Raw genomic sequence first — 21442 nt, 5'->3', positions numbered from 1 at the left:
AGGGCGCCCTAAACATTTAAATTAATTAACAAAACAATAGTAAAACCTATAGGGCGCCCCACTGCATATGGAAAGGCAGGAGGATAAAATGCTGACGTGGCGGTGCATAGGGCGGGCTTTAGAGCGCCCCACTGTAGATGCCCTCACCGGACATTTTTGCAGAAATAGAGGAAAGAGAGATGATATGATAGCGATGAGAAGAAAAAAGATGAGAGATAGTGTGTTTGTGTGTAAAATAAAAGAGGTAATGAGAGTATTTATAGTATAAAAAAAGAAAATAAATAAATAAAATTAAATTCAAACGGTAATATTACGGTTTTAAAATTTTAATTTTTAATTTTTTTTTTCAGAAAATCGATTTTTTTTAAAAAAAATTATTTATTGCATCAGCATGACGACACCCACTCGCGGGCCGGCGAGTGGGCGTCACGCCGCGCGCCAGAGCTCGCCAGCTTCATCGCCCCGGAGAGACACGCGACACGACGGGGGGTATTGCATCGCTATCTCGATGCTGGCTCGTCTCGCTGAGACGAGACCGAGCCCGCATCGAGATGGCGATGCGGATGCTCTCACAGAAATGAAAACCACCTCAACAAAGAGATTTGAAGTTGGACACTTCAGACAGAAATAGTGCGGGCCTGCTTACTTTCTTGGGCTCTGCAGAATTGAAACAAATAAGTGAACATCAAAGTTACTTTAGAAATAGGCCCATTTCTTCGTATATCTAAGAAACTGAACGACTCCTTATTGTTTTGAAGATGAGCCACAGTTGCAAGACTTCATGTCCGACACAGGTATCATCTTTCTAATTTACAAGTATGCTTTAAATATTATAAAAATGACAACTTTTGCAAAATGTCCGTTAATTGCTTCTATTACACATGTAAAACAACTTACGCAAAAACTAAGGTAAAAACTTTGATAGATCAGAAGATACACAGCCATTAGAAACATCAAAGTTCATAATGAGTTATGTATGTTCCCTCAAAAAACAAGGGGTCCAAATCTATGCAATTCAAACCTTAAAAGCTAATATGGCGATCAATCACCTCTCCAATCAGGCTTGCTCTGCTTTAGCTGCTTTCAACTTCTTGAGCTGCTTTCGGAGTGGGCTTGCTTTAATTTTTCTCTTCTTGTAGCTGCTATTGCCTGTGCAGTTTTAGCTGCTTTCCAATCAGCCTTGCTCTGCTTTAGATGCTTTCAACTTCTCGAGCTGCTTTCGGAGGTAGGCTTGCTTTAATTTTTCTCTTCGTGCAGCAAGCTGCTCTTGTCTGCGCAGTTTTAGCTCTGACACTTTTTCCCTTGCTTGATTTGCTTCTTCATGAACTTCCCTGAGAAATGATGGGATTGATAAAATCAAAAACATTTTCAGAAGAATTTAAGGAGACTAGATCTTAGATGCGTAGTACTTCATCTTTCAAACAGGCATGAACTCAACATCAAAAGGATATAATAGTACATCACGGACAAGCCATATAACTGAATTGATGTGTTATTCATTTCTTTCGATCATTTTTATTCCATAGATTCGTTTATGGCAAGTGAAAAACAGTAAACACATATACTAAGGCGAGAACTGTTTAATGATTTCAACATGAAAAATCCTGGAAAGCTGAAACTCATTTACACAAATGGCATATTGTCATAGTCAAAGAAAAGCATGTTTCGTCTTAAGGCCCTGGACACACCATCCCCTAATTCAAACCAAAATGGACGCTACGTAAATAAACCATCATTCTGTCAAGAGGCACAAGCTTTTCATGTCTATCAGCATCACATAGGCACATATGTTGTAAAATATGGAAGAACTAACAAATATTAACACGATTTGGACAAACAAAAAAAGACAAATGGAGATCGCCAAGCAACATGAAACAGAAGCAGCAAGGTGCTGAAGAGCTTACATTACAAAATGCTTATGCTGACTCCTGTCCACAGCAGCAGACACCCGCCCGACCCCTGCAGCTTTTGCACCAATCGGCAAGAAATCATCACCATCATCAGCGTCTGCATTCTCTTGAGACATCCAAGCTTGGGGCGAGGAAGTATCATTCTCTCTCGACATGCGGGGATCATCCTGCTCCAGACCCTTCCTAAAGAAATCAACACAGTACTTCTCTTCATCTTCTCCATCCGAAAGTTCCCCCCTCACCAGCTTATTGTATATTTCCGCCTTCTTCTCCAATGCAGCGTAGCTCGCTGATCCATCCTGAACAGCCTTTAGCTCAAGCTTATCCCTAAAAACATAGAATCAAATTTCGACACAAAACACCATTAGACTATTTAATTGCAAACATCGCAACGTTATATTATGCCAAGCATCTAACCACGTTTGAATTTTGAAGCATAATAATACCCAATTCTGGTAATTTAAAAAACCCCCAATTCATGAAAACCCTAGAACGATAATCAATCGTACCAAATATCAATACACCTCACAAATCATACATAACCCCGTAAAACAAATCAGAACAACCAGAATCCGCATGGAAAAAGCAAATGCAAACCAAATTAAACGCAAAATTGAAAAATTGGCTTACTTGTGGGCACGGGCATCGACGCCGGAGTTCTTATTGGAGAAAGTGTCTTTTTCGGCGATCTTCTTCTTGGCGCGATGGACCTCGAGATGTTGGGCGTAATTTTGGTCGGTGGGGCGCACTGCGTCTTTGGGATTGCGTTTCGACTCCTCCTGCGACCTGTAGAGTTGGGCTTTGAGCTCAAGGATGGAGGAGGCGCCGACTCCTTCGATGGCGCGATGCTTCCGCGGCATGATTGTTGATTCCGTCAGCCATCCCAACGACTCCACGGCCCTCTTCTTCGTCTCTGTCTTTGCTTCTTCTTCGCCCATTCTCTCTGTCTCTCTCTCTCTCTCTCTGCGGAAGAAGATTGTGGGGAGGTTTTGGGGAATAGTAAATGTTTTAGGACTTGAAATGAAATCATGAAAGGGGCGGTGGAATATATTTTGATACTCCACAATAATTTCATTAACTTATAATTAGAGCATCCACAATAGTGGACGAGCGACCGGCGAGCCGCTAGTCCGTCGCGCTCGTCCACTATTGCGCCGACGGACGAACCAGAGGGATGAAAGGTCGTCCGTCGGATAACGCGGACATCCCTTTGCTTGTCCGCTATTGTGGGTGGTCGACGGACGTCCCGACGGACGAGAGAATTATCGATTTTTTATTTTTTTAAAAAAAATTGTTTTTTTTATTTTTTAATCTCAACTCTATATATCCAACTCGTTGTACTTCATTTCATTTGTACCACATACCGGCTAATGCATGTATTATCCCGTTCGGCTAGCGGCAAACTATCAAGGCTACTAACATTTACTTTGTTTTAAACTGTGTTTTTTTTTTTTGCATTGTACTATTTTAATTTTTTTTATTTAATAAAATTATTTCTGCGCTTTCTCCGCCCGTATTCGTGTCGAAATTTTAATTCCGTATATAAAATTTTAATTCCATATATAAAATGTGAATTTGTCTAGTGGGATGTCCTAGTACTTGTCCTAGTGGTTGTCCACTATTGTGCAGTGAGATGTCCTAGTGATGTGGCAGTGGGGTGGGAAGTCCTAGTGATGTGGCAGAAGATGTTTTTGGGAAGTCCTAGTGCTAGTCCGTGGGGAAATCTTTCCTATTGTGGATGCTCTTAGTCTCAGTATTTTAATTAAAATCATTAACTTCTAATTAGTCTCAGTATTTAAATTACAGGATAATAGACATTTAAATCACGGAAGTTTAGTCAAATTCTAAGTCAGTTCTATGAATTTTAAAATTGGAATATTAAATCACGAATATCAATTTCTCAACTGTCACTTTCATGCACAAAATGTCATCCATAAAACGACGTGTTTCATTTAAATAAGTTTTTTAATAGATGTTTAAAATAAGTACATGGATGGCCAATTGAAAATAAAATTGAAATTTTGTGATTTACTCCATATTTAAATTTTAAAGTTTACGAATATATCAAAATTTCACCAAATTTTTTGACTTAAATGACTATCATCCCTTAAATTAAATATTAGTAATATTATAAAAATTTTAAACCTTTTGTAATTATCCTGCAATAATCAAAATCGAGGGGGTCACAAAATCACATCATTTTAGATAAGTTGGTGGAGTATGATTTTAATCGCCTTGTAAAATAGAATATCGTCATTTTGTCCAAACAATATCTATATTCAAAACAACGTCAGGTTTATTGTCCTGTCATATTTAAATATTTAATTGCCATATTGTTTTTGTTCACCTTCGTGGAACAATTATGAAGAGTTGAAAAATTATAATACTAACAAAAAGATAGCAAAAAATTATGATTTACAGTAAAAACCAATTATCCAAAACTACAATAGAATGGTTAATTCAATAATTTTGCTGAAATATTAAGTAAACTAAATTTATTGAAGTATGAGTAATAGTATTAAATAGAGAGTTAGAACCACAATTCTTTGTTAATTGATAAAAACTACCTCCATCCAAAACCACGTTGTTGTAAACATAGAAATAATCAATATACACATGCAAAGGAGCTCATCAAAAATAAAACTATCATAAATAATGTCTCAATGTGAAAAGCCCAATGCTCTAGGTGAACAAAACAAGAAATGTTGAGTTCAGGTAGATAACACTAATGAAGAAAATTGTCACTCACTCTCTCTGGATTAAAAAAAGAAACAAAGTTATTTTTCCCCAACAAGAAATGACCCATACAGTTTACATAAACAAGTTGGGCCTGGTTGCTTTGTATGTAGTCTTGAGCTTCCTTGATGGTGGCCTAACCTTCTTGTACACCAGGGGAAACTTGATTTTGGAATCATGGAACTGCTTGGTGCTCTCCCTCTTGCAAAGCTTAGCGGGGACGGTAGCAGTCTTAATGATTTGGATGCAGTGGCTGCGCACCCTGTGGCGGGAGGCCATCTCGGTGTACATCTGCTCAACACCGCCATTCAGAGTGGTGTCACGGTACTCCTTGTACATGTTGTGATACCCAGTTCTGCTCTGGTATCTCAGCCAGATGCCATAGTTCTTGATGGTTGTAGGGTTCTTCTCAAATATCTAAGCAGACCGAATGAGTATAATAAATGAAGTGTACATGCATAAATAGGAGCAAAACCGTTTGGAAAGGAAAAGCTAGGATCAAATAATTACAACATTTGTAACATCAATCAAGTAGATACAATCTTAACCAAAATTTATGCAGATAGCATAATAAGCAAGGAAATGACATACAACAGCTCGATCTATAAATCATTCCCATAGTAACATTGGGTATCAAGTGATCTGTTAAATTTTGAGTCAATGTAGCTATTATGACGCAATGAGATGCTGCAATGTGTGTGCACCTAGAATAACCATTTCACCATTGACAAGAACAGTCGTAATACTATGATCCAGCAGCTCAGAAATCGAGAAGCTACAATCTTAACCAAGAGTAATGCAGATATGACACCAGAAGAAGCAATCAAAGGAGATAATACAACAGCTTAATCTACTATAAATCATCCCCATAGTAAGTACTTAACAAGATATCAAGTGATCGGTCTAAAATATGAGCTAACGTTTGCTATAACAATATAAAAGGTAGGATGACCGTGCAACTAGAATAACAGTTTCACTACATAGACGAGATCAATCACAATGCTATGAATTATGATCCAGCAGCCCAAAAATCAAGTAGATATAATCTTAACCGAAACCTATGCAGATATGAGCAGCATAAGAAGCAAGCAAATGAGGTATAAAAAGAGCATTCCTATAGTAACATGATACAAAGTGATCAGTCTAAATTTTGAGCTGACATTGCAACTAGAATAACAGTTTCACTATGGCAATTGACGAGATCAATCACAATGCTATGATCCAGCAGCGCTAACATCATAGCTTCAGCTATCTACTACAAGAAAAGGCTCAAACCATACCTCATTGATAGCGAGAACCTGTCCGTTGCTCTTTTTCACCTTCTTAAGCTTCCTCAAGAAATACCTACACATAAACAAATCAAATCAATAACAACACAACCGAACAACCCTACTTTCATTCCCAAAATCACTGAAACACACAGCTTCGCATAAACAAATCAAATCAATACCAAAATTTGGACTTTGCGCGGACTTCATTGGTGGCCCAGAGCTTCATGCGGTAGATCTTGGGGTGCTCCTCCGTCTCCGTCGGCAGAGCTCGGCCCACCACCTGGTACTGATGGAACTGCACAACGTACAACGCATAGAAAATACTTCAATCAATCTAACTAAAACACTAAACATCTGAAACACAATCCTATGAAATAGAGTTGGCGGCGGATGTATACCCTGTAAGTCACCATTTTCCGGCCGAGTTAAAGATTATCTCAGCGATTCCTTTGTGGAGAAAGAGGAGAGTGCGGGAGGGTGAAGTGATTTTGTGCCTAAAGATCGACATTTTAGCCATCAGAAACCCTAATTTTTTCATGGGCCAAAAGGCCTCCTTAACTTTATAGGCCCACCTCTCTTCTATCTATGATAAATTTGACAGTATAATTATTTTTTATCATTAATTAATATTAATACTTACTATATTAATGGGTGGTAATATACGCAAAATTCTATCTTATAGTAAAACACACAACCAAAACACGTAGGTCATTTTTAGATACCATTGAGTGCGTTTTTAGTTCATTTTAACAAGGATAACCTAAAATGGTTAAATAATGATATTCATGTGTATAAAATTTCAGATTTCATAAAATGACCTAAAAATATAGTTTTGCATTCTGTAATAAGAGGAATAGTTGTTTTGAGCAAAATCTCAATCTGCACATATTTTTTGTTTACTATGAACTTAATTTGGTTGATGTGTATACATTTATAGTACTCCTACTTACAATGAAATTTTTATCAAAACTAATCATATTATTATTATTATTATTATTATTCAATTTTTGTAATGTTCGAATTTAAAAAGTGGCCAAGACTACGCTCAAAATTTATAATCTACGTATAATTCATTCTTATATTTTTTTTTACATGAAATAACAAATGGCCATACATCATGGCTTCTTTTTAGTTATTGAAGCATTCTAATTGCAGATCATATTCATTTTTGTAGTAAAATCTTTTCTTTTAATTTTTTTAATTTAAAACATGACAATGATTTGTACAAGTTTTATTATCTTTTTATTTCAGGAATACCAACAATTCTATGCACAACCCCAGTTCAATCTAGAGAAGGTCCTAAATCTTAGTACTAAGTTGCAGACAAGGCATAAACTTGCAAAATCCTTTGAATTCATTACTGAATTTGTTAATAAAAAACATTTACATAATTAAAAAATATAATTAGATCCTAAAAATGGTTGAAGTTGTTTTTTTCCTTCTTTTGTGGCAAATAACTATATAATATTAAAAGTATCCAAACATCCCAGCATCTGAATAGGGACAATCAAATGGTTTTCTTTCTTCCTACCAAGCTTCATAAAATGGAATTTAAAAAAAATCTGAGAGAAACAAGATTGCAGTAAACAATAGAACACGTATATGATTTCATGGATAATCAATCATTCAGGAATAGGAGGTGATTACTACAAAGAAAATTATATCCCTTTTTTAAGAAATAAATACAATCAACAGTGTCCAACTCTGATGAGGACTTTAGTTGTTGGAGAATATATACAACACGGCTACTTCACCAGGAATGGCTTACCTTTGTCACACCGAGAGTAACAGCAAGAGCAGCTAAAATAGCCTGCAAGTGTTCAAACATAAGCAAACTTCAGTTATGATGATAAATAAGCAAGCATAAAGGAGCGTGGCTTGCTAGTGATGATAGAGGCAACGATTCAGACAAAATGCTAAAAATTCGACGCTGTTATACGAATAAGAAAAAAAACTTTCTAGCTTGGTTGAGGCTCAAGCCCCTCCTTGCTTCGATGTGTGTTCATCACTGTGCATAACCCTCCTTTCTCTCTTTTAGCTTTTCATAGAGTTTAGAGCTGAAGGAGCACACTACAATTTGTGATTCCATCATTCCCGATTTCTCAGATCTCTAAGGGGCTAATAAATTATACATTCTCTTTCATTAAGGCACTTCACCTTCAAATACTATTTTCTCAATCTCATAACAAAAATTTAATTCGATATTAACTGCCCCCAACAAAAATCAATTAAAACAGTCGGATGAAGAAGCAAAACACATCTTATACATATGATGACTGGGTGGTGATTGATTGATAACACTTCTTCACATCAACAAGATAAACCACAGATACATATTCACAGATAATAATTTTTCAAAATTCACTGGGCAGAACAGGCAGAAAGCACCAAAATTCCCAACAGTTGGGAACATCCATGAATGCAATTTTGGTAAGATTCTAGAAGAGATTGAAAACACTTACACCTATGGTACACGCAACGAGTCCAGGCTTCTCCCTGTGATCCATACGAACACATAGCAGTAAAAGAGCTCCTATGTACCAGGGGACTGCGCCCAGAAAGAAACCAGTAATAAACCTTGCAAAGAAGTAACCCAAATCAGTAACCAAATCCTATTAACAGAACAAGATTGTAAATCATTCAATTATCAACAGAGGCGTAAATCAGCTGCACCACGTGCATTATCTCTTGAAAGACATTCTTAAACGAATTGAGATTAACTTACAAGAACCATCCAAGTCCAATACCACAACAGGGGAGCCGTTCCTCCCTAAAAAGTCGTCCATGAGCAACAACATGACCTAGAATCACCAGAAATTGAAGGAAAGGGAAACAGATATCAAATTCAATGCAAAATTTAGTACTGCTACAATGCCTAAGCAGCTTTTTTTTCATTCATTATTGCACCTTTGTAAATTTAGTCACACAAATTGCATGGATTCACACATTCAAATCTAAATTAGAGCCAAACCATTGTATAGCTCGCCCATGAGAAACAGATTCCAAAAGCTACAAAATCAGCTACACCTTTTTCGCTTACATCTTCATAAATTCTAAATAATGACCAGGATTTTCAATATCGAATCAATTAGGGGAAAATAAATCAGGAAATACCGGGCACAGCGTGATATCCCCGAGGATAGTAATGCGGCGGATGGGCAGCGATGACGGGAGGCGGCACAGGCTGAGGGATTCCTATCACCGAATAATCGGGCTGCAGAGGCTGGGGCTGATAATTAGCCACGCCTTGGAAAGTGCCGTAGTAATAATTCGGCGGCGGTTGCCAAGATTGGGCGGCGGACGAGACGCCTGGATTCTTTCCTCCGCCTTCTCCGCTCATTGTTGCCGGAATCAGAAGCAATCGATTATGGGATCGCGGTGCTAGGGTTCCGGCTCTTGGAAATTGGTGGTTTTGTTTGTTGATCGATTGAGATGATCAATGTAATTCCGCCCCTTACCTTGAGGTGGCCGCCGCCTCTTTATTTTATAAAAAAAAAACTCTCTAACGAGTTTTAATAAATGTGAAATAATGTGAAATAATGTGAATACGAAAAATTACTCCATAGTAAAGTATTATAGATTTAATTTTGTAGGAGTATATTGTTTTTATAATAAAAATATGAATGAACGTTGACTACTGAAGTGAAAAGAAACCAGACAGACAAACATCCTAAAACCGCAAAATATGACATTTATTAACTGACGAAAGAAGAATATACGAATATATATAATTTTAAAACATAACTAGAAAACATCAAATAATAATGTTGTGACAGAATGGAGTAATTGTGTAATCGACAAACGAAGTAACGTAAGGATGACACAGATATACGTGGTTCGCCAATTGGCTACATCCACGGGCAAGAACGGAGAACAAATTGTATTATGACTGCAGTTACAAATTTCAGATCTAAGATCACGATCTCAGAATTATGTGTTCTACTCACATATAAATAGGCACACATAAGATCCTATCCTAATTTGGAAACATAATCATATCCCAATTAGAAAAACAAATTCAAGCCATACTAACAAATAATACTCCAACTATTCATACAAGTGCAACCAATGAAGATCAAAGAAACCCATAATGGAAAAAGGGCAGGATTTGGCCAATGGTTTTAGACATATATTCTAAATATCTTAATGTTAGGTCGATCATAAGTTCTTAGGTAAGGAAGAAAATCTGACAATTCGATCACTTCAGTGAGGTCAGTGACTACAAGATTGGCCTTCTCAGCCAGCGCAAGGAAATAGTTGAAGGTGTCGATGTTACGAATCACAGATGCGATATATGCAACGGGATGCTGCTCTCCTTTCCTAGCTCCTTTCTCCGGGGAAGTATCAGACTTGAGGCCAGCGCTCGGCCTGTGATACGAATGTTTGCGTTTCAAGAGAGCTGACAGGACTCGTACGAGATGAGGAAGGCACGACGGAATGTATATAACATCAGCACCTAAACTATTGAAAAGAGAGTGAAAGAATGTGACTCAGCTCATATGTAAGTTGCAACCCTAGATAACTGAAAACATCATGATCGCATTTGCAGTAACATTCGAGCTGAGATGGATGGAGGACTTACATAATGTCGGGGGGCGAAGCAATGGATGTCATCTTCTGAGGCAGATTCCCAAGGCAAATAAACACATTGGACCTATTATCAGTAATAGGTCAGCTTCAATATCGCAACCTTGTTCTGAATCAACGAACATGAAATGCCCCATAGTCGGAGTCGAACAAAAAAAATGTAGAGCGCATAAAAGTGTGAGGACATTACATCCATCTCAGCTACTGAAGCATTGAAAATTGAGTAAGGAAGTTGAGATAGCATGATCAGGTCCACACATATGTGATATGTCTCACCATTTTATCATGTAAACGAGAGTCCGGTGTGTGATTTGCTGTGGTCAGGTTGTTCAGTTCCAAGTTGACCTTCGTATTTGCTAAAGTTGAAAAGTCACCATCAGTTAGTATCACCTACATCAGAGAATTTTCAGATAGAATCGAAGATACACGTGTTAATGTGTGTAATATGATTTTGGTTTTGTGTAAAGTTAACGATGTGATGCTATTAGATATATTTACTTCTTTTATACCCGAAACTCAGGAGACAATTATTTTACGAACTGAATACTTGTAATCTCATATGCAACCAGAGAATCTGAAGCTTCAAATTTACCCATCATGTTCTAATTATGTCAACCAAAGCAAGCAGATGGAATTTTTTTAGTTATGTTGCCACATAAACTGATAAGGCAATTCTTAACATAGGATAGTCAATAGTGTAGTTGAAGAGGATGGGATACGAATTCATGTATGCACAAGCTCACCTTGGATGCTTTAACATAAGAAAGACAGATACCGACCAATCCAACCCCTGAACCAACCTGTTCGAACAAGTGAATATTATCAATTTAAAACACACACAAAAAAAGACAGGGGTGGGTGAGAAAGAAGAAAAACTTCTGGAATGTGCCTCTCACCTCAAAACAACACTTATTTGCAAATATTTCAGGGAAAGAAAGTATAAATTCTGACATGAAAAGGCTTGAAGGCCAAATAGAGCACCTACACAACATTTACATAGAGAAAATCAAAAGAATTAAAGAAAAAGATGCAAATATTAAAAGTTTGCAGCATATTGAATCAAAAAAAAGGCATGATGCATAGTATTCATACAGTTCATCCAGCACCATCTCGCCACTGGATTCAATTTCATTGATTAACTTCTTCAGAAATCTCTTCAGGAAAGGCCCCTGCAACTTCAAATCCTGAAAACAGAATAAGCACACTTCATTTTTCCTTCCAAAAACATTACTCCATTTTTTATTATTCGACTGCGAGAGAGTAGAGAGACTACTGCTTTGCTGATGCATCGGAGCCAAATGCACCTCTGTACACTCTCGGTGATGGAACCGCCGCCAAGTTCCCTAATTTCAGTAATTTAATCGAATTAAAACACAGTAAAGAAGAAGAAGAAATGGGGATAATTTAGGAAGGCGGAGTTTGATAGATGACCTGGCGTAGGAGATAACGATGTCGGGCGGTTCCAACGCTAGAAAGGCGGAGATCATGTGAAGGCACGGCCGATCGGAGACGGCGAGTTCTTCCGCCGCCGCCATCTCCAAATTCTGCTACTGCGACTACTTGTCACAGTACTCTTTTTTAACTCATTTAATTTTAAAAATCTTAATAAATACTCCCTCCGTCCCGCACTACTCGCACTTATTTCCTTTTTGGGCGTCCCAAGTTACTTGCACTCTTTCCATTTTTAGTAAAAAATTTCACCTACAGCCGTCATTTTTGACTTTCCTATACACTCATTCCTTAATCTCCGAGCCGAAAAGGAAATGAGCGAGTAGCCCGGGACGGAGGGAGTAGTACTTAGAGCATCTCCAATGGCGGACGTCCGGACGGACATCCGTTCGGACGTCGCGACGGGCGACCGGGACGTCCGCCATTGTGGCGTTTAGGTCGGATACGGACGTCCCGTGAGGACGTCGGGTGTCCTCGGACGTCCCGGCGACGGGCGGGCGGACGCCCGGAAATTATTATTTAAAAAAAAAAAAACTCTATATATACGGCTCGTTGAACTTCATTTCAACGCGGAGTAGGCCGGGGATGTTGGATTATGTAGAGGTTTAGCCGTTTAGGATGAAGCGTTGCATCCCTTCATTTCACAACCGAAAATAACTGATTGTTGGCGGGTTATAAAATTGTAATTTGATCCTTCAATTATCGAAAATTCCATTTCCGGATGAAGATTTCTGCACAGTAACTTTAATGGCCCCAGTCAGGGGCTGCCGCCCCTTGGACCCCGCTCTCGGGGGCGCACAGTAACTTTAATGGCCCCAGCCAGGGGCTGCCGCCCCTTGGACCCCGCTCTCGGGGGCGCTGCCCCCGAACCCCCGTCTAATCATAACGAATTCAAATAAGTGTGCACTCCGCACTTCCAACTTATTTGATGTCTCGTTATAATTATATTGATCAATCAAGTTAATCCAATTACACTAAAATATCCAACAGATTATGTATTTTTCTTTTTTCGAATGACTATGTATTTTGCTTTTTTCTAACTATGTTTTTTTATGTTTTATGAATATGTATTTTTGCCCGTATTTTGCTTTCCCGTATTCCGTGTCAAAATTATATTTCCGTTTTTACGTAATTAAATTATTGTGATTTTTTTTTATTGCCGGATGTCCTAGTGGGAAGGGCGATGGGAAGGCGGATTGTGCAGGGAATGTCCTAGTGACGTGGCAGTGGGATGGGAAGTCCTAGTGACGTGGCAGGAGGTGTTTTTGGGATGTCTTAGTGGATGTCCTAGTGGGATGTCCGCCCACTGGAGATGCTCTTAGAAAACAAATTTATTTATATTTTTTAATATTTGGATGCTAAAAAATTGTGTAACTATATAATTAAAGTAAATCATAAATGTTAATCTAAAATGAAGATAATAAAACCCACCCTTCTTATTTTTTTTCCCAGCTTATAGTGAGCTCTTCATCTCCAACGGCGCCGAAGCTGTTCGAGTTCAGGCGCTATCGGAAAACTAGGTAAAAATTTACTCATTTGTTGAGTTTTCTTCAATTTCTAGTACTACTCTGCAATTCTACTTCTACAGATCCTCGTTCAATTTCGACACGTGCCCACGGATTTTTAATTGCTGTTGTTGTTCTACGATTTCTCCTGTTCGACTTAGATATAATCTTAAGTTTTCCTCACTGAAAATTGACTTCTAGAATGCGTTGATGGAAGAATACCGCTATTTTTGTGCGGTTTTTGTCTCAATTTTTAACTGTGAATCACGAGGTTAGTGGATTACTGTAACCTGATGCTGAGTAGGTACGCATAGAAAGGAGATTTTTTAATGAGCTTAAGTTTCAATATCCGAAACTGTGATTCTGATAGATGAAACAATGAATTTGGTATTAGCACATTTTGGCGAAATTTAAGTCAGAAATGGAGAGGAGATTGAACTAAGGTGATTGAAATGCTACTTTGTCTGATCAGTCATTCTTCAGGAAAATTGGAAGCATTAGTAATGCACGTTGGGTGGAAAACTTGCTTAAGTGCAGCTCAATGTTAATTTTTTTGGGGTTGAATGTGGCATAATCTTGAGAAGAGTGATTGTTGACATGAGCATTCGCTTAGGTATGTTGAAGTTTGTCAAACTGCGTGCTGTGACTTTTGAGTATGTTATGATTCTGAGAACTATGCTGATGCTCTTGGCATGGCTGGCGAGAGAAGTATGACCTACAATTGATTTTTCTCATTGAATTGTGTTGCATTGTAAAGTCGGTTCATGTGCTCATACAAGATGCTTGCATAAGAGAAAAATATCTGAGCTATGATTTTTAGGAACAAGGAAAAAGCTGATCCACATAAAAATGGAGTGAATGATAAGGAAACGGTATGTGAGTTTTGTGATCGTACATGTAGTAGCATTGAGTATTACAGGAAAATTGGTTTTATGACACTAGCAGTAAGTTATGGTCTTTTCATATGTTTAGATACTCATGATTTGATTTCATTTGTTTGTCTTATGGCACGGTTAATTCTAAAAAATGTTGCTTGTTTTTGCAGTTACACCTTTAGATTGTTGCTCGGGTCTTTTGAAGTAAGCCATGAGTTGCATACAGATAACTGCCTGCCGTTTAATCTGTTCACCTTCTGCATCCCCAGTGCCAAGTTCTCAACTGAATAAGGCATTTACAACCCCCTCGATTTACCTGAGAACAAAAGCAAAAATTCCTAAGCTCCCCCTGAACCTGACCTCTGCCACATCTCGATATCAGCGAGCTACAACTGTATGTTTATTTGGCGGCAAAGGGAAGCCAGATAATGGTAACGAGGTATCTGCTATGATTAACTTAATTGTCTTTAATAGTTTGTCCATTTTGGGTTTATGTCATTGCAGCAAAGCTTAAAAATAGAGCTTTTTAGTGAGGAAATGAATTGTTTGTGATAATCCATGTAAGGGTTCTCCATGGAAAGCTATTGAGAATGCCGTGGGCAATTTGAAAAAGGAGCCGTCAGTTGAGGAGTTACTGAGGCAGCAGATTCAGAAAAATGAATTCTATGATGATGGAGGTAGCAGTGGTAAACCTCCTGGCGGGGGTGATGGTGGTGGTGGTGGTGGTGGTTTTGGTGGTTTTGGCGAAGCTGAAGATGGTGGACTTGCTGGAATGTGGGATGAGTTCAGCCAAGTGATTCTGGCAACTATGGGCTTCATATTTCTGGTAATCCTAATCTCACAAGGAAACCTTCTTATGTGTTACTCTTCATTTTAATACATATAGTCACTATGGCTAACATGGTGTGCGAGTTCAATCGACTCTCATATCATATCTACGCTTGCGAATTAACCAATGCTTCCTCATAATACTCAGTTATTTTGCTCCACTACAGTACATTTACATCATTGAAGGGGAAGAGATTACTGTACTGGCAAAAGACTTGCTCCGGTTTCTCTTCAAACGGCAAATGAGTATCCGTCTAAGGCGTCTAGTTGAAGAGTGGCAGGATTTCTTCCAGAGCATGAAAGACAAGCCAGCGTACGATCCATATTGGCTGGAACGCGAAATTCTAAGTACCACAACATGGTACGACTGCCCTGCCAAGTATGTGTACATGGCCAATACTCTCATTCAACGTGAGTCGACATCTGAGCAACGTGAGTCGCAGTTCGATCAACTTGAACCAGCATCTGATCAACCTGAGTCGAAATTTGATGACTACGAAGACGATGATCAATACTAGATATTTATGTTTTTTCCATATGACTGGCTAGCTTCTCAACTGCCATGCCTAGATATTTGTTCTTTTATTCCTTTTTCAGACATCTTAACTTGTAATGGATAAGAGAGATAAGTTTGTGTGTGTGAACTAACTTATACTACTATCTTTCACTATTATGATAGTATAAATTAAAATTATACTATAATGAATACAATTCTTATTTGCATTAGAGCATCCACATCCGTGCTCGTGTCAATATGGGTCCGGATTCACTTTTACTCCCTGCTCTTAGGCAAGAGCACAACACCCACATCCCGCAAGGACAAGCTTAAGGGTCTCACCATTCTATTATTCAATTTAAATAAAAACATTTCCACAAAATTAAAATGCATTAAAAATATCAGGAATACTATTACAAATTAAAAAAAAATTAAAAATTACATAATTAAAATCCTAAAAATTTAAAAGTACATAATTAAAATCCTAAAATCCTAAAAATTATGATATTGTTCATAGTATTCTTGTTCTTCGCGCTCCGCTTTCGCAATGAGATTGGTGAAATCCATTTGAGAGAGTTTGAGTGAGAGAGGAAGATGTAGATAAATTGTATTAAAAAATATGAATGAGAGATGATTTGATGTGAAAAATGGATGATAAATGTGTGTATTTATAGATAATTTTGAGAATAAAAAAATCTAAAAAACAGTAAAAAAAAACTGTTATATTTTTGGGAATCTGAAAATATATTTTTAAAAATTTTGGTATTATTTTTTTTAAATGAATTTCCAACGGAAATGCCGTTGGCCAATCAGAACGCGTCACGTCCGTTGCTCGTTGGCACGGACGTGCTCGATGCATCGAGCAGCGCCGCGCCAGCAGCAAGAGCACAGCGGCGAGCAGGCGGTGCCGCGCCGCTGGCACGGACGGACGGGTGTCCACTCACCGGCTGCGGATGCTCTTAACTAATACTCCATTATATAGCAGAGACTACATTAAGATACAAAACCAAAATAATTTAAATTTCTGAATAACAAGGAAATTTTCCTTTTTTATATACTTGGGGAGTCTTCACTTAATATATGGAAGCAAATTTCACACAATCTGTCAAACATCAAAACATTTTCGAGATATGACAGAAGCTGTAAACCATGGGCACCACTGTTACAGAGCACATAAGATCGGTTTTCCGGGATAGATATCCGAATGAGCACGCTACACATGTGGAATGTATTCAACTTATATCAACAAGATGATACTGCAATCCACACCGGGAATCTCAACTGGTCGCCGGAAGAGGCCGTCCCCTGCCCATGGTGAACCCTCGTGTTCCATCTGGCATTTTGGGGCCCGGTGGCGGCTTTGATGGTTCGACACCATGGCTGGAATACTGGGTTCCATGACCTGGAGTGAAAATATTAGTTTGAACCAAATAAAAGATGTATTGTCTAGAATTTTTGTTAAGACTTTATAAATACCATGTCCATTAGTGGCATGATACTTTTGTCTCCTTCCACCACCTCTGTTGCGACCCTTCTGCCCGTTTTTGTCCCTAGGAATATGCGGCCCGTTCTTATCTCTAGATAAGAGATCCACATCCTAAACAAGCATTGAAAGAACATTAGAGACACTAAACTGAACTATATAATCTAAACGTTCCCAATTACTCGAGTTAAAGTAGTACAAATGTAGAGGCTTAAATTTGCAAGAACAGCAAAGAAACTCTATCATCTAGAGGATCACCCATTTGCAGTTGTAAAAACAGCCTATCAGAGTATCAGTTCAACCAACAAAAAAGCTGAAGCAACATTATTATTCCGGTATACTGCCACAGCATCTAAAGGTAGGAAGAGTGTCAACTGAATCAGAAGTAGTGAACAAGGCATAGATAAAAATGAAAAAAGTACCTCCCCGACCCCATCGTGTGGATCGTCATGATGCTCACTTGCATCATGGTTCTCCTCACTGGCAAACGGCTCCGTTGTCTGAACAGTGCTACCCTTTTCAGGCTCTAACTCCCTCCATACTTTTTTCTTCTGCCCCGGATTGTTCTAGAGAATTTAAAAAGGCATTGTCATACTGCTCTACTGCCAAAAGAAGAGAAAGGCAGTAACATTACATACCGGTTTTTTCAGAAGTTTGACTCGCAATCCATATCTCCAATCTTGCTCGTTGTTCAAAGTGGCCACCTAAACAAGAATGAAGGAGTCAATGATACGAGGCTGAAGACAAGCAGAAAAAGAAAAGAGTGAAAAATCACTGGTAGAGGACTCACAGCTTTCTCAGCAGCCTCCACGGTGTCATACTCCACAAGAGCATGCAACTATAGAGAAAAGCCAAATTAAAGCAACAGACACACAGCAGAATGTTCATATGATGTTGTGTGTAAGTTTATTCCATATGAACCGAGTAATGGGTGGACAATCAACACATCAAATGCATTAGGCTTCTCTCTTATGATTGACACTTGACAGAGCACCACATTGTAGAGCCAATTATTGAGTAACATAGACCAAGCATATTTCATCTAAAACCAATCTTAAGATAATATATATGCAAAAGGAAAACAGAAAAGGATTTGTAGAAGAGAAGCAATATTTCAATATACGATAGGAAAGGGATATCTTGACTTCATACTATTAAGTAGAAATTGATGCTATAAAGTTAGCATATCTATATTACAGAACTTTGCTGCAATTGCATAATCCCATTATTAATAGAAAAAACATACTGTAACGAACCTTTCTGCTAATCAGCTTCTCCGCCACGGTACACTTTTTTGGATCAATTACATCATGTGGATCACGAATGGTAATATTTTTTATGCTAGCAATCAGAAACAAAATGAACTGTTTACTAGCATAAGAGGACAATAGCATACAAGTAAAGAAGGGGAGAAAAGAAGCAGCACAGTTATAGGCTTATAGCACAATTTAAAGGAAATTTATATGCATACGTTCCAGCTTCACCAAACAGTCGATTGAGGTAGTTCACTGAATGATCCTCGGGTAGATTCTCCACTAATACAGTGCATACCTATTATAAATTAAAGATTTAAGATTCTTTGAAGCTAACCTAGTAAAATAAAGATAAAATTAATTGAAGAGCTATACCATTGGGTCCTTGATTTCAGCTGATGGAAGAGGATGAAGTCGCTTCACCATTTTCCCATTAGAGCTGACTACCTGAAGACAGCAGGAATAGTTTTTCTTGTCATATTGAAAAACTAAGGAAATAAACTCGGTTGGACAGAACTGTCTCAAAACAAAGTTATCTAACTCGGGTAACATTGCAAAGTTCAATGTTACTGCTAGTTGTACGAGCTTTCGCAAAACTCTTAGAAATAGTATTCTTCTCAATAAAATATATCCACTCACAAGAAAAGTAGATTCCTTCAGTGCAGCCACAATCCACGATGTGTCTTTTGTTAGCTTCTTCATTTTCCTAAATGAGGCAACAACTCCAATAGGAACTGCAGCAATGTAACTATGTAAGTGATTCTTCTTGGACATGCGAAAGAAGAACTTTGGATGGCAAGTTCAAAAATGCATGCTCATGAAAGTCCTGTGCAAAATTTTAAAACTACAAGAACTCAACGCATATAGTACAAAGTGGACACATATAAAACCACATCAAAAGGTCACCCAATTAATTGTAAGAAAACAAAGATCATTTGCTAAATGCTGAGTCTTTTATCCTTTCCTTAAAGACCTGGGGCATGCATCGGGTTATAAATAATAGGATCCAAGTAAATAAACAAAACCACCCCTCATTTAGGACAAGACTAACAATTAATTGAACCCTGGATTCATGAGCTTGTGAATCATTATTACTATGTGGATTGAGTTCCTCCATTCTCATTCTGTTCAATTGTATAAATAGAATGGAGTAACAAGGGTGATATTTAAGCAAAATACGTATTTATCCAATCCAATCATCAGGTGGGAATTCCCTTCCATCTAAAGACCTCAAAAGGATATTGACCAAACATTTATCATATCAAATGAAATAATGGCATTCTGCTCAAATAAGACTGCATTTTAGCCTTTTACTCAAGAAATGTAATAACAGTGATGGTATTTTGCTTCCTAGCAACTCTGGCACTCACCAAACCCTTCCACATTCCTTGTAACATATTTGAGCATAAACTTATCATTTGGCAGATTTTCATCACTGAAGTAATACTCCACCTGCAAAAGTTATTTCAATAAGTAAGCCGGTTGGTTTAATAAAGACAAACTAATAAAATTAGATTAAATCAATGGATAACACTACATTCATCCAAATTATTCAAGAGCAAGGTAGCCAAAAAATGTTGATGATACAATGACGGCACTGAATACAATTTTATCAGTCGATAACAGCATATATATTGCTTATTGGGCAAGCCCCTAAAAAGAAATCAAATTTAAACAATATTTTCCAGATTTTCACGAATTAGCCTAGTTATTAAAACTGTTTATTACATAGGTAACCGAAGATTGCATTTTTGCGTTACGGAATCAAAAAAGAAGAACTGCACTGAGTCGTCTCACGAGATTAAACCTTACTACCAGCTAATGAAACCTAACAAAAAAACAGCTTAATCATCACTCAAATAGTCCAATTAACTCACATTTCTGACATTGCCTAATTGCAACTAGCCCTCTGAATAAACATACCGCCACCGCCAAATCAAATTTAATCAAACAATAGACAAATTTTAATTCCACCTGCTTGATAATCTTGCGGCGGAGATCATCGGTGAGCACGGCGGGCTGCGGCTGATCCGTCGGCGTCGGGAAGTGAGACTCTGCGAGCTCCGGTGAGCCGACGGGTGAGGAATCAGGGTGATCCTCGCCGTGATCAAATTCGTGATCAGACGGCGGAGATGTGGCGGCGGGGAAGTGGAGGGGAAGCTCCTGGGGCTGCTCCATAGGAGAGGAGAGAGAAAGAAGAGAGGTCAATAATGGAGAAAGGTAGAAACCTCCCGCTCTTATTTTTTCTTTGCCCCTCTTTTCTTCTTTCTCGATCTCTCGGAGAATTGTTACGTTGCTTGGAGGGCTTATATATAGACGGTGGCGCCCCCACCGTCCCACGGTGAAATATTTCCATATTTTAATTGTGCAATTTCCATTTTTTTTTAAATTATTATATCCGTCCAAAAAAAATTAATAAAATTGTGAATGACACTTAATAGTAATATGTATTTAAATTGGTGAAGTAAAAGAGAAAAAAAATTGTGGAAATAGTGCGGGTTCACATTTAAATTGACGTCGTGTAAGGTAAGGTTATTACTACTCCTATTTATTTAAAATTTCCATATTTAGAATTTATCTAATATTGATGGATGATAAAAAATGGTAAAATTAATCTATTTTGTGTATGAAGGTAGTACTATTTTATGTTACGCATTCTCAATGGTTGACAATATTGGGCCGAACCTAAGGATATGCGCAACGTGAGTTGCGGGATGTGGCGCCGCACTGCTCGCTGCGTAGCAGCGCGGGGTGAGGAGTGGGTGGGCGCTAGGGCATCGGGGGTGGCACCGCCTGTTGTAAGCTGTGGAGGTCGAACTTTTATGTTACTTATTCCAAATTTTATAACTTTATGAGGGGTGTTCGGTTGACAAGATTAAATCTCATGATTAAATATGTATTATGTTTGGTTCATAAGATTGAACTCCACAACTTAATCCTAGATGGATAGTCTCTGATAATTAGTCATAGCCTCCCCCTCCAACTAAAATAATCTCACAACTTAATCCTAGATAAATTGTCTCATAATATTAGTCATGACAACCAAACA

At 38.1% G+C, this 21442-nt stretch overlaps 5 protein-coding genes across 6 annotated transcripts; 1 reads left to right on the top strand and 4 right to left on the bottom strand.

Annotated features, from left to right (window-relative positions):
- Nucleotides 1-822: 822 nt before the first annotated feature.
- On the bottom strand, nucleotides 823-2930 carry LOC121753715 (uncharacterized protein At4g18257-like). Its single transcript, XM_042148963.1, has 3 exons — nucleotides 2541-2930; nucleotides 1905-2237; nucleotides 823-1331 (listed from the first exon to the last, which is right to left on the bottom strand). The coding sequence occupies exons 1-3, from the start codon at nucleotides 2846-2848 to the stop codon at nucleotides 1175-1177; spliced, it is 798 nt and encodes a 265-aa protein (XP_042004897.1). The 5' UTR covers nucleotides 2849-2930; the 3' UTR covers nucleotides 823-1174.
- Nucleotides 2931-4538: 1608 nt separating this feature from the next.
- On the bottom strand, nucleotides 4539-6430 carry LOC121755581 (60S ribosomal protein L18a). Its single transcript, XM_042150900.1, has 4 exons — nucleotides 6316-6430; nucleotides 6097-6212; nucleotides 5927-5990; nucleotides 4539-5063 (listed from the first exon to the last, which is right to left on the bottom strand). Exons 1-4 carry the CDS (start codon nucleotides 6328-6330, stop codon nucleotides 4722-4724), a joined length of 537 nt encoding a protein of 178 aa, XP_042006834.1. The 5' UTR covers nucleotides 6331-6430; the 3' UTR covers nucleotides 4539-4721.
- Nucleotides 6431-7494: 1064 nt separating this feature from the next.
- LOC121755580 lies at nucleotides 7495-12071 on the bottom strand. Its single transcript, XM_042150899.1, has 10 exons — nucleotides 11936-12071; nucleotides 11778-11847; nucleotides 11597-11688; nucleotides 11401-11485; nucleotides 11248-11304; nucleotides 10781-10894; nucleotides 10500-10571; nucleotides 8643-8718; nucleotides 8380-8494; nucleotides 7495-7727 (listed from the first exon to the last, which is right to left on the bottom strand). The coding sequence occupies exons 1-9, from the start codon at nucleotides 12037-12039 to the stop codon at nucleotides 8451-8453; spliced, it is 714 nt and encodes a 237-aa protein (XP_042006833.1). The 5' UTR covers nucleotides 12040-12071; the 3' UTR covers nucleotides 7495-7727; nucleotides 8380-8450.
- A 1301-nt stretch (nucleotides 12072-13372) lies between these two features.
- LOC121756542 lies at nucleotides 13373-15863 on the top strand. 2 transcript variants are annotated; one of them, XM_042152109.1, is made up of 4 exons: nucleotides 13373-13473; nucleotides 14504-14772; nucleotides 14899-15159; nucleotides 15329-15863. In XM_042152109.1, exons 2-4 carry the CDS (start codon nucleotides 14545-14547, stop codon nucleotides 15677-15679), a joined length of 840 nt encoding a protein of 279 aa, XP_042008043.1. In that variant the 5' UTR covers nucleotides 13373-13473; nucleotides 14504-14544; the 3' UTR covers nucleotides 15680-15863. The 2 variants fall into 2 exon arrangements, with proteins under 2 accessions (XP_042008043.1, XP_042008042.1); XM_042152108.1 differs by lacking the exon at nucleotides 13373-13473 and adding an exon at nucleotides 13531-14330.
- Nucleotides 15864-16686: 823 nt separating this feature from the next.
- Nucleotides 16687-20683, bottom strand: LOC121753921 (la-related protein 6A-like). The gene is made up of 11 exons (XM_042149216.1): nucleotides 20368-20683; nucleotides 19764-19845; nucleotides 19033-19127; nucleotides 18769-18840; nucleotides 18612-18691; nucleotides 18397-18481; nucleotides 17931-17978; nucleotides 17779-17844; nucleotides 17563-17706; nucleotides 17134-17254; nucleotides 16687-17059 (listed from the first exon to the last, which is right to left on the bottom strand). Exons 1-11 carry the CDS (start codon nucleotides 20569-20571, stop codon nucleotides 16935-16937), a joined length of 1122 nt encoding a protein of 373 aa, XP_042005150.1. The 5' UTR covers nucleotides 20572-20683; the 3' UTR covers nucleotides 16687-16934.
- Between the last annotated feature and the right edge of the window lie 759 nt (nucleotides 20684-21442).

The sequence above is a fragment of the Salvia splendens genome, chromosome 11, assembly GCF_004379255.2.
Source record: "Salvia splendens isolate huo1 chromosome 11, SspV2, whole genome shotgun sequence".
Classification (NCBI taxonomy): Eukaryota; Viridiplantae; Streptophyta; class Magnoliopsida; order Lamiales; family Lamiaceae; genus Salvia; species Salvia splendens.
Note: the sequence above shows the minus strand (reverse complement) of the source record. Positions and strands in the feature narration are given on the sequence as shown.